General features: G+C 52.9%; 1 protein-coding gene across 1 annotated transcript in view; it reads right to left on the bottom strand.

Annotated features, from left to right (window-relative positions):
* LOC306639582 (nectin-1) overlaps nucleotides 1–18,080 on the bottom strand; it is a 63,062-nt gene that overhangs the window by 5,794 nt on the left and 39,188 nt on the right. Inside the window, exons 2-5 of the mRNA XM_079103278.1 lie at nucleotides 10,660–11,010; nucleotides 9,876–10,178; nucleotides 9,449–9,566; nucleotides 7,854–8,005 (exon numbers count right to left, since the gene is read on the bottom strand). Of these exons, the coding sequence (XP_078959404.1) occupies nucleotides 7,854–8,005; nucleotides 9,449–9,566; nucleotides 9,876–10,178; nucleotides 10,660–11,010 (924 nt within the window). The remainder of the gene's footprint in view (nucleotides 1–7,853; nucleotides 8,006–9,448; nucleotides 9,567–9,875; nucleotides 10,179–10,659; nucleotides 11,011–18,080) is intronic.

Here is an 18,080-nt window from a genome sequence, read left to right on the forward strand (position 1 = left end):
ATACTCCTGTGCCTGGAGCTGGAGAAGACCTGAGGACTTAGCACCCTATTTGTCACTACTGTGTCCTTAGGACAGGTCACAGAGGAGCTGCCCCACAAATATTTACTGAATATCTGCCCCAACTGTCTTTATCCAGAACAGTCTTCTGGAACCTCTGGCTTCTCCTGGCTCACCAGGTCCCAGCTGTTACTGACCTTAGAAGGGCTCCATACCTACTCCACATAAGATGGGAACAGCCATCTTAAGTTTCCCCAGGGGCAATGGGGTGGGGGCAGGAGGCCCTCACTTCATCTGTACTTTCAACCTGCCTGTGACCTCTTCACTTCTCAGTAGGTCTGAATGATCTCTTCTTTCCACACCTGCTCTCAGCTCTCAACTCACCAAACAATCAGCAAACCCATCCTGAGCATCTGTTGTAGGGTACAAGAGACGGCAGCCTTGCCAGAGAACCAAGTGACACGCTCAGAGTGGAGCAGGAAGCTGAAGTCAAGGGGATGGACAGTGACGTGGTGCTTAGGAGTGTTGGGGAACCAGGACGCTGTGGTGTGGAGTGAGAAAAGGCGCTTTGGAGGACAGACTTTGCCTAACCTTAAAGGAAGCCATGCACTTGTAGAGGACAAGAGGACAGGCAAGGCACCTGGATGGAGGGACTGGCTTTCTGTTTCTGAAACCTGTGCCTTGCCTGCCAAGACAGGATTCCTTGGTCCTTGGTTTTCCTCTCTGGGTATTCTTTCCACTCCAGCCATCTTACTGCAAACTCTGCCCTTGGACCTTCAGCTCTCACCTGTTTCTTTCCTAGTGACACACCTGGTCTCAGTTTGACAAAAGTGACCTTTATCCTCCTGGCTCTTCAAACTGTTTTGGGTACACAGTTCTCACCTACTCCAGGACTTTGTCTCCAAAGGCCTCTTAGCATTTCCCAAACTGGTCCACGAACCCTCACACCATTGGCTTAGGGTCAGCCAAAATATTGGGGCAAATATTTTGGGGGAATTTTGGCTTAGGCAAAGTACCAGAGCTCTTCACCTTCTCACACACGCTGAACTACAAGAGGACATGTGGGATGGAGTGTTTCTCAATTTCTTAGAGTGTGAACCCCAATTCTGTCCCCGGGACTATCTCAGAGGACTAATATTTAGAGGTGCACCCTTGAAAAACTGCCCAGTACTACATGCTCCTTTGAAATTCTCATCACCAACTCAAAACCCATCTGTTCCAAGGTGGTTCCACATCTTCCCTCCAAACCCCTTCCATTCAACACACCTCCCTTGGGTCCTCCATCGCCACCACGATTTGTCCCTTCTCTCAGCTCGGAAGTTCCATCATCTTTGATTCTTCCTTCTCCACCCCCTAGGTTAAAATCTGCCATCCAGTTCTGTTGGCTTTTCCTGCTCATCATCTCATGGCTGCATGCCAGGTTTTTACTGTTGCAGTGCACTCCTGGGTCTCCCACCTCCACTTGGTCTCTTCCCCCTTTACTGGGCAGAGGTTAATTTTCCCGGTATAGATGACTGACTGCTTCTTTTCTTGAAGACCAGCAATAACTCCCACACTACCTGGTGGACCTTGCAGTCTGGCCTTCAAAGCTTCCATCATGTGACTTCATCTTGAATTTGACCAGCTTGCCTTCCTTGCAGTCTGCTATGGTTTGAAAAAGTGACCCCCAAAGGTCAGTGTGTAGAGGCCTGGTTTGTGGCTCAAGGTGCTATTGGGTGGTAGTAGAACCTTTAGAGGTGGAGCCCAGTGGAAGGAAGTTAGGTGTGCCCTTGAAGAGGATATTGGGACTCTGGCCCCTTTCTGTCTCTTTTTTGCTTCCTGGCTGTTATGAAGCAAGCAGCTTCCTCCACCATGCACTGCCACCATGATGTGCTTTCTTGCACAGGCACAAAAAGCAACAGACCAACTGACCACAGATTGAAACCTCTGAAATTGTGAGCCAAAATAAACTGTTTTCTTTTTACATTACTTCAGGTATTTTGTTATAGTAACAGAAAACTGATCAATACACTGTCCTTGCTCTCCAAGTGGTTTCCTTATTGTAAGTCTTTGATTGTGCTGTGCACCCTGCCAAGAATGCTGATCCTTGTCTCCCTTCCCACCTACTGAAGTCCCTTAGTCTGTTCTTCATGCAGCCTTCTCATACTTAACTCTTCTCTGTAGAATTCTTATGTACTAATGATCTGCACCTCTCATTCTGGCTTACACAATTGCTAATCCCATTTCATTAATCACAAATTAATGTATGATTGCAAGTAATTGCAAAGTAGGATTAACCACCATTGGCTCTGGTCCTTCTGCCAGTTTTCAAAGGACTAAAGCTCTTCTCTTCCACGGGACCTCAGCAGGAAGCAGTGACTTCATAGTTTGGGATTGATGCCCTTTAGTGTGTTGCAGTTGTGTAGAATTCTAGTTACCTTTGTGCTGCTTTTGACAGCAGAGACCCAGTGAAAAATAAAGCTCTCTGACATTTTACTCAGCTAGATTGGATTTTGTGACCCCACTAATCAGTGTGGAAGGGTTTACCATTTTATCTGTTTCCTGAGCGTGGTTGGTGTCCCAAAGGAATTTGTAAATTATAATCTGCATAAATCTAGAACCTGATCACCTCTCACTATCCCCATCATGACTACCCCAATCCAGGACACCATCATCTCTCACTTGGATTATTTATTGCAACAGCCACCTCGCTGCTCTCCAGATTCCACCTTTTCCTTCTGCAGACTATTTTCAACACAGCAGCCAGAGAGATCCTGTTAAAGTGTAAATTACATCACACCACTTCTCCATCAAGAACCCTCCAATGGCTTTCCCTGTTTCACTAACAATAAGCCCAAATTTGCAGAGACTAAAATGCTCTCCATGACCTGTGCTCTGCCCCCACCTCTGATGCCATCTCTTCTTGCTTTCTTGCAGGCTTGTTCCATTCCAGGCACACTCAGTACCCAGGACCTTTGCACTGGCTGCTCCACACCTTGGAGGACCTGAAGGGCTCTTCCCCAGGGATCCCGTTGATAGTTCACTCCATCATCAAAGGTTGCCTTCCTCGACTACCGTATATAAAATTGCAGAGTATGAGGCCCCCACCCCAGTACTTATGATCCACCTTACTCTGTTCTTTTTTCCATTTCACCTTCAAAATTACTGCATAAGCTCTGCAAGGACAGGGACTTGGTCTGTTTTGCTCATCGATGTATTCCGAGTGCCTAGATTGCCTGGCACGTGGATGGAGTTCAAGAAATATTTGTTGAATGAAAAAAATGAATTCTCTTATGGCAAGACTGTGTCTTACAGGAGAGCTAGCTTTGGGCGAGCAAGCATTCCGAAGACACTCAGATCAGGCATGGGTACACTGGGGACCTCATTTCACTAGAGTAGGGAACAGGAAGAGTGGACCAAGGGTTTGGGGTCAGATTGTATCAAATTTCTTTCCCTTCCAGGCACTCTGCTTAGCTTTTTCTCTTTTTGTTCCCTCCTAAAAGCTGAGGAAGTTTACTATGCCTGGGTGTCCTTTGGGATCAAAGGGAACCCTGGTTATTTTGGCTACTGTAGGGTCAGACCTAGGTAGAGGCAGAACAATGGCTAAGATAAGATGAGCTTATAGAATTGCAGACCTTAGAGAAAAGTTGCCAAGCAGAGGGGACAGAAGAAAGGAGTAGGTGTGGAGACCTAATTCATGTGCAGGCAGAGGGGGCTGTTTGGTGTGGAATGGAGCATCCTTCCCCTCCCCCTCTGTCCCTCCAGCTGTCACATTCAGCCAGTAGTTCCTGTCTCTATGCCAGGAGCAGAGCTGCAAGGGCTGCAGCTGGGAGGAGAGAGAAGAGCCGGGTAGTAGGGTCATTTGCGCTTGCTGGCGGGGGCCCAACCGGGCTCCCTAACATCCTTTTATAGAGTGGGCAGTTGGCCCTGTTCCCGAAGGGTTGCAGGCTACCCGCTGGGATCCCAGGCTGGCTGGAACCATAGGGCAATGGGGCTCTTCATTTCTTTGTGGCCCTGGTTCCCTGTGAGGTGGGTGGACTGGTGTGGGGGGACTCTGGATAAATCTGAGGTGGATTGGGGTTAGGGCTTAAAGTCTGGATCTGAATATTTGGGCTTGTTTCCAAAGCTGATGCCTGATGCTTCCTCAGGCAGGAAATGCTCAGGCATCAGATTAGGTCAGGAAGCTGTGAGAACTACACCTCCCATCATGCAGTGCAGCTGGCCGCAGGGAGAGGAGGACGGCCTGGGGTCACTCTCTGGGAAACCCTGCTGTCCTCCTGCAGCTGCAGCAGCTGTGCATTGTGTCAGACCATCAGGCAGGGCCTCAGCAAGCTGGAGGAGGACCGGATCCTCCCAGAGGTACGGACACAGCTGTGTTCTCAGACTCCCAGACATACCGCCATTTGCCGGCTTAGAGAGAGGCACGTTTACCCACAGCACAGCCATGAGCTCCCATTTGCACACTCAGCATGCAGACAGTGGCTCGCCTGCCTACACTGGCTCCAATTTACACACTCACAGAAGCACACACCCATACCATGCCTAGGCATGCACACCTGCAGGCTCACCGCCCTCCGCCCCCAGCCCGCCCGTCCCAGCTGGACAGTTCTTGGAGGCTTAACACCCTTGGTCTCAAGAACCCCTGTCCGGAAGGGGAGACCTGTTACTGAGCCCTCAAGGGATGAGTCCTGACTCCACTGGAAATGAGAGTCGGGACAGACATCCTATACCCTCTTGACCTCCCCGCCCTGCTCATGGGCTGGGTTCCTGCCAGAAAGGCCTGCACACTTTCTTTCTAACACCCTCAGAGATAGATACTGCTCCACTTGGTCATTTTAGTTGGATCAGGGTCATACCTGGACCCCCTTCCTGCCCTTAGTGTTACTCCTTGAGGAAGAAGCTAGGGAGCTCCCTCCCTTGTGTGGCTACTGGTCCAGCCCCATGAGATTTGCTCCTCAGTATAAGGGTCTATGAAATGGGCTTCTGTGAGGGTCCCACATGCCATGGAAACACCAACAAATTCCACCGGGTTCCTCTCCTTGATTTTCTTATTCCCACAGCCACAGCCTAGGCCTATTGCTTTGCCTCAGGGAGTTACTCTGACAGCCCCTTAGTGGTGTCCAGTGTGACACGCAGCCTCCTGAATACGCAGTCTAACCCACATGCTGGCCTCGCTGCTTCCCTGCTGAGCCCTTCAGAGGCTCCCTGTGGCCTTGCTCCTAACCCCGCCCATGCGGGCACTCTAGCCCTTGGCTTCCCGCCGCTCCCATGCCCAGCTCCCTAACCCCTGCCTCCGCCGCTCCCTCTTCTGCATGTCTGCACATGTGCGTCTCTCGGTGCATCCCCTGCAGCTTGCGTCCCCAGCTTTGCCCCAGTTGCTTTCATTCCTGTCTCCAGATGTGCCCAGGGCAAAGCTATTACCCAAACGGATGGCCAGAATAAAAAATTAAATTTCCACTTATCCCTCTCACTCATGCATTCCCTCCAGACCAGTGGGGCTTGGAGCACGGGGCATGGCTGTTTCCCCGTGGGACTGCCCCCTGGAGAATGTGGCGGCTACTAGCCAATGTGAGGTGAAGGATGGTGAGGTCTGTTGCTACTCAGGAACTGCCCAAGAGCATGAGAATCAACAGCCCCAAAGAGGCTCAGGCACCTGGCTGGTTCTTCCAGAGGTGGCCCAAGAACCCTCCCTGGGGAGGGCCAGCCCACAGTTCATGGCCTATCAGTGATCCAGTAAGTGCTTCCCTAGCTTCCGTCCAATGCGGCTGTCAACAATAGAGTCATGTGGTGTCCCTCTTCCAGCTGGAGCCCTGGGTGGCCCTGGCCCATCTGCCCTCCAACCTACACTAGCATGATGTGGGTGCAGGCAAATAGCACATGCTGCCACCTGGGTGGGACCACGGAACCCAGCAGGTTAGGACAGCAGCTCGGTGTCACAGTGGGTTTCTCTTCTCCCTCCCTTCCCGAGTCCCTGAGGAAGAGTCCTGTACTCAGTTACCCTGCTTCCTCCCGGGCCCTGGGAGAAGGGAGGCTGTGACTCCGTCCACGCTGCCTCTGGGGCTGGGCACACTACTTGGCTCACAGGGCCTCTGTCTGGCCCTCTCATGGCGGGCAGTAAGGTCAGTGGGAGGACATTGCTCTTGGGTTTCTTGGCTTCCTCCTGATTTCCCAATCAGCAGTCTCCCCAGAGAGCCTGGCTGATGGAAGGGGATGTGGTAGCACTGGCAGGCCACCATCAGGGGACCATGCAGGGAGCACTGCATGGTCATAAGAAGCCCGAGATAAACACGACCATCTCCGCATTATAAATCAGGAAGCTAAGGCTCAGAGAGGCGAAGAATTTCCTGAAGGCCATACAGCCAGAAAGAGCCAGCATGTGCACACACTTGGTCCAGGTCTGTGCTGTCTCATATGACGCTTCCTCCCTGAGTACTGGTCACATCCCTAGGAGCATTCCTCATAGAAAGTGGCACTGCCCTTCCTCATCTGCCCTACAGCCTTAGGGCTAGAGCCTGGGTCCCTTTGAGGCTCTGAGCTTGGTTCACACTTACTTCAGGAGGGAGAAGAGTGTGACTCTGATCTTCCCTTCTGCATGCCAATTTGTGGGAGCCCCCAAGCCCTAGCTTGGTTGGGGTGGGGGCTAACTCAGCCTTTCCCAAGCTCCAACCCTGACAGTTCTACTCCTGTAAACAGTCCAGAACCAGAGGAAGGGAGTGGCTCCCAGTTGAGAGGTGACAGAACAGCTCGAGGACAGTTAGGCGCAACACCTGGATAGTTTTGGGCTCCTCTTTCTTGAATTACTCACCACCGGGGCCTCTGACTCCTGAGACAGGCTCAGAGCCAACGAATCCTCAGAGTTTGCCCAAGTCCTGTACCTGGAACTCAAGAAACTCTGCCCAGTTTCCTTGAGCCTGAGGTCACTTTCTGCACATGTTACTTCCTGTCTTCCTTGGCAGCAGCATGATGCTGCTTCCTATTCTAGGAGGTTCTTTCTGTCACTTTCTCACCCTCCAATAGCTCAGGTTCAGGGTTAAAGACACTCTCTCGTGAAGTTGGATGGCAATTGACTCCTCTATTGCCTTGTTTTGATGCTTCCATTAAACACAGTGATAATGACAGAGGTCATGATAATAATCACAGAGCACTGGTTATGTATCCACAGACTGATCTCTGCTAGGTTACATGACCTATGCCACCTGTAATTCCGACAGCAGCTTTCCTTCCAGGCAGGTCCCATTATCCCATTATACAGATGAGGCTTGTTCCAGGGGCATGCCCCACGTGCAGTCTATCCCCAGAACATCTAGCCCTTGTTGTCCCTTCCCTGAGAGGGAAGATGGCTGATCCACCTCATCTGTGTTGACAAAGATCAGGGAATCAGCAATTCAATTGTAGGACACACACTGCCCTGGCTTTGGGTTATACCCTCCAGTCTTCCCGCTTGAGGTAGGCCTCTCCAGGTGGCCCTATACAGGTTTCCCCAACTGCAAGGACAGAGCTAGAGGGGATGGGCTCCACCAAACACCTGCTGCACCACACCAGCATTCACGGTGTGCTTTGCTGGCAAATCCATGGACAGGACCCCCTTCCCTGCCCCCCTGCCCCCAAATAGCACTGCTGCAAGCAATACTTTTTCCCTCCCTTTTGGAGCCTCTGTTCTCCCCTCTCTGATTGGGGTCACCCTGATTATCTCCACACAGCCTTAAATAAAGCAAAGAGAAAAGGAAAGCAAGACCAACAGCCAAAGCTCTGGGAGAACCAGAGAAGCAGGAAAAGGAGACACAAACTCCTTGTAATGACATAACCCAAAGGTGGGGGGCGCAGGTAGTGGAGGATCCCAAGGGAGGGGCAACGCAGGGGAGGGTGCAGCTTCCTACCTGTAATATTGACCTCCACCTGGCCTGAGCGTGTGCCAATGGGGTTAGTGGCTTCACAGATGTAGGTCCCTGCCAGGCTATAGTTGATGGGTCCCCTGAAGAAGAGAGTTCTGTTCTGGGCTTCCACGCCCTTAGGGAGAGAGCCATTTAGCCTGTGGAAATTGGGAGACATGGCACAGGGTTAGGGCTCTCCAGCCCCAAGAAGCTGCCCTTGGGTCTGCCTCTTGGCTGCAAGCCCACCTGCTCTTTGCTAAATGCATGTGATAGGGTCTGTCTTGGAAGGAGGAAAACAAACAAACAAACAAAAACCAAAAAACAACAACAACAACAACAACAAAAAAAAACCCACAACAATAATCTCTGGCACTTGGCAGTTTTATATCATTCAGTGTTTCATATTTTCTCATTGCACTGAAATGTACATAGAACAGATGGGCACCTGCCCCACTTAAGAGATGAAATCTCAGGTTCAAGGTCAAGGAAACAGCCAGAAGTGGCAGAATGGAATCTCTAGCCAGGTCTCTGGACTCCTGGAGGGTGTTCTTTCTACTGCTCATAGTTCCTTGGTCTCCTGGGTGGCTGATGAACAGCAGAGATGCCTGGGTCCTGACCCCAATTTCTCCTGAAGTAGAGCCGCTGGGGTGAGGGCCCGGCCATGTGCATTTTAAGAAGCTCTTCAGAGAGTGAGATAGGAATTGCTCGTGCTCTTGCTGGCATGTCACAGGACTTTTTCACGTGTGTTCTTGGAGTTTGCTGAGGGTTGGGACCTTCCTTCCCCCGATCCTGGTGTTAGGGAACTATTAGTTAACCTAGCAGCTCCTCTGTGTATACAGCTATGTTGGTAAGCAGGCTCTGCCCACTCACACCTTCTGGGAAGTAGAGGATAACAGGTAGGGCATGCCAGGGCCCTCTGCTTCCTGGAGAATGGGTAGAGACTCATTCTGAGCTACTGTCTTGTGGACACCTATGTCACCCTTCTTGGTTTCCCCCACGCCCCTGTCTTTCTGGGTGTTCCTTCCAGTTCTGTCTGGGAGGCACCTTGGCCCAGGCCATTAGAGTAGGCTGGAGGGGACACAGCCCCTTCAAGGGCTAGGTCCAAAGACCATGAAGGAAAGAATGGGCTAGTGGGACATGGTTGGGTATTCCATGGACTCAAGCATTCTGGGTTAATTGCTACCTCTACCCCCAAAATCTGGGGGTATAAGAGAAAAAGAATAGGAACAAAGAGAGATCTGGGATTTCCAGAATGCCAGCTTCCCTGGGGACACCTTGATAAAAATGAATGCTGGGGGCTGGGTTGGGAGTGACTCAGGCTGAATCACCGAAAGAAAATGACAAAATTTATTTATTAGCGAGAGGAAAGGAAGTAGATTACAGGGGATGCCCCCTCTGGCAAAATAATTTGTTCAACTGACCCTGGCACTCAAACATGAAGGTGCAGAATGGAATCTGGCAGGGTCATTTGGTGTCGCCCTTCTTGCTGAGAAACCTGAGCCCAGACCCTAATTTTTTCCTAGCCTAAGGCTCTTGGAGATGGAGGCCTCCATGATCCTGCGAGGCGTGCTCAAGGCACCAGCTGGCCTGGCAGCACTTACGTGGTCCAGTGGTACTCAGTGGCTGGGGGATTAGCGTCAGCTCTGCACGTCAGCTTCACATCCATCCGCTGCAGATACCAGTTGCCATCAAAACCCTCGATGGTCACCTCAGGCTCGTCTGTGGGGTAAGGGATGATGTTTGAAGAGGGTGAGGTTAGAAAAGCAGAACTTAGGGCGAGGGAGCCCCAGAGAAAGGAGGGATGGGAGGAGGGCAATGGGAACAGCTGGAAGAGGGAGAGGAAGGGTGGGGTCACGGGACCTCAGAGCAGAAATGCAATGCGAGGAGGAAGGGAAGAGGGAAGAGATGGGAAGACAGCACCTCAGGAAGAGACATGGGGAGGAAAGAGGAGAGGATGAGAGGCAGAGGAGGAGGAAGGGAGGGCAGCTGGGTGGGAGGGAGGCCACCCTGGCACCTGCCCCGGCTCACACTGCACGTTGAGGGTGAGGCTTTCCTTGAAGCGGTCCATGTGGTAGTTGACGATGCAGGCCAGGGACTGCCGGTGGGCTTCCCGGCTGGGTACCAGGCGGTAACGGCTGATGACTGTCACTGTGCCGTTGGGGTTCCGGATCTCCTGGTACTCCGCCTCACCCTTTAGCCGAGTCTCCCAGGACACCACACTGGGAGGCTTCCCATTGGCTGAGGTGCAGGTGGCCACCAGAACCTTGTCATCCTGCCCTTTCTTCGCTCGAAGCACTGTCTGCGTGCCTTCTATCCAGTTGGTGGGTTTGGCTGCAGGGAACCAGAGAACACTGTGGGGTCAGCCTATTGCCTCACCACAGATGCAGGCCCCCTCCTCCTGCCCTGGGCCTTGTCTTCAGGTCATGCTTGGCCAAAGCCCCTCCCAGAATTTCTGGGAAGTTCTTCAGGTCTAATATGTCCTCCCTGCTCTATTCTTGTCCCCTTCTGTTGAGCTTAGACCTCCTTGGAGTCTTGGCATGCTCGGTAAAGTGGCCCCTTTGACTTGCATTGTGATCACTCACAAACTGCCCCATGGTGGGGCTCCAACCTGAATACTGAGCCTCTTCTTTGCTCCTTTTTTCAACCCCTAAGTGAACTGTGGGGCAGCCTGAGTAGAAGGGACTGGAAGCGCCGTCCCTGGAGCACCGTCCCAGGAGGATGTCTGAGGCCAATGAGGCACACACTGGGGATGGCCAAGACCCCAGGTCACAGCTCTGGACAAGCAAGGAAGGAGGGGCCCCGGCCAGCTTACCCATCACAGTGAGATTGAGCTGGCTCTCACGGTTGCCGGTAGGGAAGGTGGCAAATTCACAGATATAGACACCCTCATCCTCTAGCTCCAGGCGGGAGAGGCGGATGGTGCCATCAGTGTAGGAGGGCCTCAGGAACTCCACGCGCTCACGGTAGGGAGCCAGCACGGAGACACCCATGGCTGGGTTGTAGATGGCCACGTTTTGCTTGGAGCCATTGGTTGCCTTCTGCCATGTGACCTGGGTGATCTTCACATTGGACAGTGGGTTGGCAAAGCTACAGTGTAGCACCACGTCTGTGCCGATGAAGCCGTACATGGAGTCGTTCACCTGCACCACCTGTGTCTGGGCGCCTGTCCGAGGGGATGACAGGAAGTGTCAGTGCCAGGCCATACCTCCCCCACCCACCCACACTGCTCCCTGTGCTCTGGTCTTATATTTTATAGCAGTCATTAATTTTTAAATTCTTATAATAAAAATATTAATTACTTGTTATAAAAACACGGGGCAATACGGGAAACTCTGGAGAAGAAAATGACAACATCCTATGATCCCACTGTTCAGAAAGAGTACTGATAATATTATGGATTCATCTTTTTTAACCTCTGCTCTCTCTACGTAACTGTTTTTTAAAACAAATCAGAACCAGACCGTGTAGATCGTTTCACTCATTGCTTTTTCGCTTGGTGGTATATTGTTAATATCGCTTCACATAGTAGATGTACGTCCACACCCTCATTTTTTTAAAAAAAATATTTTTTGGTTGTAGATGGACATAATACCTTTATTTTATTTATTTATTTGTATGTGGTGCTGAGGATTGAACCCAGTGCCTCATGCATACTAGGCAAGTGCTCTACCACTGAGCCACAACTACAGCCCCCACACCCTCATTTTTGATGAGGGTTGAACAGCCTGCTTCCCAAGGAGAGGAGCTACAAACTGCTTCTCCTTCCTGGATTAGTCCCTCCTCTGATAAATGGGGCGGATAATCCAGTCCTCTACCCTACAGGGTTGCTAGGGGAACCAAATGGTATAATGGATGGGAAGGTACGTCAGGGACGAGAGTGAGGGCCTGTGGTGACTGTCATCATGGTCGCTGCTGTGATCTCCCTCACAGCTGGGTCCCTGTTCCCTGCCTTGGCCAGGCAGAGGGCAAAGGTACTGCCCAAGGCCAGGTCTCCACTGGTTCCCTGTTGCCCTTACAGTCAAGTCTAAATGCCTTAACTTGGCTTTTGATACCCCTGACATCTGCCTTTCGCCATCTCTCCATTGGCTGGGTTTTCCAGCCATATCCTAAGAACATGGCATGTTTCCAGGTTCCCTTCTCTTCTTTCTTCCAGTTACCCATGCACTATTTCCTGAGTGACCATTTGCCAGGATCTCTTATCAGCACTTGGGTCCTGTTGGTGGGCAATTCAGCCCAGCCACCAAGGTGCATGGAGCCTGCCGATGCAAGTCTAGGCTCTGGTTGGTGTAGTTCCCTCAACCGAGAAGGCCCTTCTGCTTCTCACCTATGGAGAGCAGGCCGAGGCCATTCTTCTAGGAACTTCTCTGATCCTCCTAGCTAGAGATAACCGTCTACCTCAGCTCCTCTGCCTTGGAATGTGGCTCTCTGACTTCTCCACTGGACTGTGAACACCTCCAGGGTAGGGTCTGTGCCTTTTCTCTGTATCTCCAGTGCCCAGCCCAACATCTGGCATGCAGTAGGTGCTCATAAACATCTGTTGCCAGACTGCAATGGAAGCCAGGAAAATAGAGATTTGCAAGAAGGAGGGAGCCATTGACTGTGTGGCATGAATGAACAAATTCCCTCCAGTCTCCCCACCGACTGTTTCATCCCATCGAGAGTCTTCTGTTTGAACTTCCTTACACCCAAACTTGGCTCTGCTCACTTCACCTGTGGCAGCCATCCCCTGCATTCTAGCTCTATCCAGGCCCACACTCATCCCAAGCCAGTCAAGTCCCCACGACCTGTGTTCTTGCTGCGCATCTGTATACTTCGTGTCCTTGTGTCTTCACTCAGTCAATTTGTGCCATCGGTAATAACAATAATGATGGGCCCTGGACTGACCCAAAGGCCGGGGGAAAGCCACAAGGGAGTCTGGAATTCTCAGGAGTGGGAATTGTGACAACTGCTTGCAGCCTCTCCACAATGGAGACATAGGATCAGGGTGGCTCCTCTGAGGGTCCCAAAGCCCACTGTCAGGGCAGTAAATTGCTCCCACTCCTCCCCTCCAGAGGGCACGGATGACTGTGGGTTCCCTGGTGCTAGACACACAGCAGGCACTCGAGAAATGCTTGCTGAAGAAATTTCTTTGGCCCCACCAAGTCAGGCCCTTGTCATACTCAGAGTTCCCCTGATGTTCCCCCTCTGTAAACCTAGTCACATCCATATGGCTCTTCAAGGCACACTGGGGTGTCCCCACCCCAGTCTTCCAGCTGGTCCTTCAGAGTTGGTGCCACACCTGGCCCCTCTCAGGCAGAGGTGCTGCTGCTGGGTGGGGTAAAGCCTGGCCACTGCTGGGGGGCTGGCTCCAGCTGCCTCTGCCTTTGGCTTCGCACCTTAGGACATTGGCCGGTCACTTCTCCTTTCTGACCTTTCCCCCTCCTCTACGAAGAGGAGGGCCCTAACTGTCTGATGGCAGTCCTGCCCATGCCCCACCCCAGAAGCAGTCCCACAGTGAGGTCAATGGGCCAGACAGTCTAGCTTGCTTGCTGCTGGTCAGCTGGCAAGCCACTGAACCCTCAGTCCTCCCTGACAGGATGAGTGGGTGCTCTGTCCCATCCCCCAGCCTCCACTCCCCAAGCCTGCTGGAGGCTGCCCAGCTGAGATAATGCGGGTATAATTGGGAAACTTGCACCACACAAAGCAGGAACTGGAAAAGCCAGTTGGGAGGGCTTGGGCCATGGGTGAGAGTGGGGGAAGGAGTGTGAGCATTAGGAGCCATTTTGGAATCAGTGCCAGGCATGGTGAAGCTACAGGGGAACATGGCCCACCAAGTCCCAGTGACCCCTCTCCTCTTATCCCCACTGTGGGTGCAGAGGAGACAGGGTGCAGGCCTTGGTGCACAGGCTGACATTCATTTGCTGCCTCTGGAGTGACCTTATCCTTCAGGGCCATGTCAGTGCCAGGAGGGGAGATCACTGATAGCACCTGGGCATGGGGTGGAAGGGCACCGCAAGGGCCCCGGTGCCCAGACAGGGGCAGCCCTCCCCCATCCCTGAGGCTATTTGGGGGAGTTGTTCTCCATTGTGGCTGTACCAGAAGCAACCCTGGAGCAGGTCAGTGAGGAAGGTTCCTGGCCTCCTCTCACTGTGCTCCTGGCCCTTTCTGTTCCTGTGATGGGCAGGGTGCGGCAGGGCAGGGAGGACCTCCAAGGAACAGTATGCTCACTTTTGCTCTTTGTCTTTGACACAGCTGTTAGAAGGGCCTGGAGACCGGCATTAGGGGGCTTTGAAATATGGGGTTTGAGTCACTGGGCATGGGATCCCAGAGCCTTGGAACTGAGAGTAACTAGAAGACAGGCAAGATCGGAAATTCCCCTGCGGGCGCCCCTCTTCCCCACTCCAGGCTGAGGGACCTGGACCCAAGCTTCTGCCTGAGGGCTTCCTGTCTCAGTCCAACAATCTGGAAATGAACCCTGGTGGTTTCCATTCTCTGAAGAGCTGTTCCAGCACCAGCTCCTCCAGGCAGCAGGGTGGGAATGCCAGGAGTCGCCAATGTGGGCTAGCAGTTCACCTCTGCAGCTCCTGGCTGCCAACCTTGGGCCAGTGACTTCTCCTCTGTGTGGCTCAGTTTGCACTGAGGTTGGACAACAGCAAAATGGGGATTCTAATAGTCAATACCTGCCCCGTAAAATTGTGGTAAGGATTAAATGAAAGAGTACAGGGGAAACTCAGAGAACAGCACTCAGCACAATTAATGCTCAATCAATGCTAGTTGCCATCACCATCATCATCTTTCATCTTAGAAGCAGTAGACCTCCTTCCCGGAATTTCATTTGATGACTGTTTGCTGAGCCTGTACCCCACGGTGGCCACTATACTGGGTTCTATGAGGTCCCCCTCTTCCCGGATATCTTTGTGGCTCTCGTTCCTTCTTTTGCTGACACTTCTACTCATACTCCAAAAGCATATGACATGCATCTGTACCGCTTTATTTTCTGTTTCCTGGCATGTGTGCTGGGTCTGTGTCCCATCTCCCAACAGGCACAAGCCCTTGTAGAAGGGGCAGGAGCAGGATTATCCTTGGGTCTCACTGACCATGTCACTCCTGTGGCTGGTGGGTCCAGGGCTTGGGGAACACCCTGCTGACCCTCCCTATTTCCCCAAACACCCTCTCTCCTCCTTTGCAGGCTGTGGAAACTGGGATCACTGACAAGGCAGCATATTGGAGCTCAAGAGACCAAGCAACCCATCCCTTACCAAGTCCAAAGTGTTGGGTCTCTTGCCCAGGGACATAGAACACCCACCTCAGTCCAGTACTCTTCCCGCTTTGCCCCTGAACAGACTCTGACTTAATCTAACTCCCCAGAGCCCTTGTTCTGGGTTGTGTCCTTCCTGGAATGGCCCTCCGTCACCCCTTGTGAGAATGACACACATGCCTGTTATAATCCCGCAGCCACAGGGCTGACTGGCCACCCTGCAGTAGGGTTAGTGACCGAGTGCCAGAAACAGGGGCTTTGGAGAGCCCAGGCAGGGCAGCTGCAGGAGGCTGCAATTTGCAGAGCCGGAAGATCCAGAAGAAAGGGAGTGAAGAGTGAGATCCCCTGGGCACCTGTGCCCTCAGCAGAGGGGCTCTTGCATCCCAAGGAGGCTGAAGGAACGAGCCTTTTTACCTGTCCTCAAGCACTGCTCATATTCTTTCTGACCACCTTATGAACCTGGGGTTTGGGACACAGGTCCCTGGGGCTTGTGCTTGGGTGCCTCAGTTTCCCCAATAGTGCTCAGGTTGGACAGTTTGGGTGACCTGGCTTCCCTGAAGTGCTGAGCCAGCAAGACGGGTGTCAGGCCGGCCCCCTGGAACGTCACAGACCTGCAAAAGCCCCAGCTCAGCAACAAAACACAAAGGCTCCTCAGTTGTGGCAGACAAACCTGCTCCCCAAGGCCCTGCCCTGCCTGCCATGGAGCTAATCTGCAGGCGGGGGCCACAGGTTCCCACGCAGCAGGGTGTGGCATGCTCTTCTCCCCTAGACCCGCTGCGAGCAGTTTTTCTTCCTGCACTTTTAAACCTGAGACTCTCCTCTTCCTAGCCAAGCAGGCTGGGACTGGGCCCAGGTAGGTGGGTGGGTGTGTTAACTGGGGTACCTGGGGGAAGCAGGGGGATTTGGGCTTTCTGGCACGGATCACCTGGATCTCTGTCCCAGCTGGGCCAACCCTCCCCAGACCCTGCTTCCTTGAGACTTGCGTGTGTACCCTCAGTTGGGTGGACAGAAATGGCAGGCCTTGCCTGGAGTACAGTGACAGCACATTAGAGACAAAGTGCAAGACTGTTCGTGTGGGGGCACTGAGCTCCCCAAGGACCTCTGTGAAACCCACGTCCTTTGGGATCCTTCTCTAGGGCTTTCCAAGGATGCCCCCTCCCTCCCCTCCAGGAACTGGCAGAAAGCAGGACTTCCGGTGAGAAACCAGCTAAGTGCAAGTGGGAATGACTCACTCATTGGGGAGGGGGAAGTGCCTCCCCGAAACCCTGTTGAGTCAGCACAGTGACCTAAGGTTATATGCCCCCTGCTCCTGCGCAGCCTCTTCCCCAAATGTCAATCCTCAGGGCTGGCCAGCTGCTCACTTCCAAAGCCCAGGCTGGCTGGCTTCACCTGGGAGAAGCTTGCAAGGAGGAGGGTGAGATCAAGAGGGAATCCTTTTTCTGGGGTCTCCTGCCCTCAGAAGGTTTTGCCAATCAGTGTCACCTGGACCCAACCATTCTGCCAGCCAGAACCCACAAGGGCAGGGCTCTTGCCAAAGTCCTTTGAACTTGTCCTGTCTCGTATCTATGCCTCGGGCATGGTTCCCCATTAGTCTGGAGAGCCACGAATGCCCAGTCTACGTGGTCTGCCTCCAGACTCCCCTTCACACCCAGGATGGGGGCCAGAGTCCCCCAACTCACAGATCTCAATGAGGAGACAGACCCAGTTCTTACCCAGCTCTCCAGCCAGCCCTCGGTGGGACTGGGCACAGCAAGAAGGCACAGAGCCAGAGTGGACTCCAGGGCAGAGATGCTGGCTAACAGCTGTGCAGGGCCAGGGTTCTACTGAAGTCCACCTGGCCCTGCGCTACTGTTAGCCTGCATCTTTGTTCCCCTGTCTCTTATAGTGCAGAAACTTCAGCTGGTGGGAGGTGGGCACTGGAGGATCCTCTCTTGAGGACAGTGCTGCTGGGACAGCTCCAGGTGTCTTGGGGACTCTGAGCCATCTCCGCATCCACCTTGCCAGCTGGGGTGATAACATCCCCAGATCCCATAGGCAGGGGCTAATTGCTACTGTCCAGGCCTAGGCGCCTCTGCCCCTCCTCTGGGGTCACAGAAATGGCTAATGTTTTCCTCTTGGCTGATGCTCCCCCAACTCCCCACACAGAGCTGGTTAATGATGGGCTGCGGGGCCGGCGCCCGGCGCCTTGGGTGGGGGAGCATAGCGCGTGGGAGAGGAGGGGGCGCGGCAGCCTGGGAAAAGCTCAAGAAGGAGCCAGAGCCTGGGATCGTCCCGACAGACTGGGCCAGCCCTTCTCTCCCAGCAGCGTGGAGGCTGTAGTGTGGCTGCAGCCACAGGGGGTGCTCTGGCAAGTCCCATCTCTCTCGAAACCTGGCAGGACAGGTTGGGGGACAGGGATGAATCAGGGAGCTAGGTTTTTCTTTTCCCACTGAGGAGCAGGTGGCTGAGGTTGCCTGGATTGCTCTTCTGCAGGCCTGTTTCTTGCTGTTGCTCCATCCCCAGGAGCCCTGGCAGGCAGTCCCTGAGCCACCCCAGATTCTACCTTGGCATCCCAGGGACACGGAGCTTCTCTCTTGGCCCTGCTTTTCTCTATTTCTAGTGTTTTTTTTTTTTTTTTTTTGTACCAGGGATTGAACCCAGGGATGCTCAACCACTGATTCACATCCCCAGACCTGAATTTTTTTTTTTCTTTTTTAAATTTTGAGACAGGGTCTCACCAAGTTGCTTAGAGCCTTGCTAAGTTGCTGAGGCTCGCTTTGAACTTGCGATCCTTCTGCCTCAGCCTCCCACGTCACTGGGATTATAGGTGTGTGCCATTGCGCCTGGCTCCATTTCTAGTTTTTAAGGAGGCACCTATTGGTCAATTCTACTTCCCATCTTGTACCATACCTGCTACCTTTCCTCTGGACAGGAGGTGACAAGGAAGGAAAGGCACCCACTGAAAACTGGGAGAGGTGGGCTCTGGTTCCTACTACCTGGCCACTGTTTTTGTCTGG

Source organism: Sciurus vulgaris, assembly GCF_902686455.1.
Source record: "Sciurus vulgaris genome assembly, chromosome: 11".
NCBI lineage: Eukaryota > Metazoa > Chordata > Mammalia > Rodentia > Sciuridae > Sciurus > Sciurus vulgaris.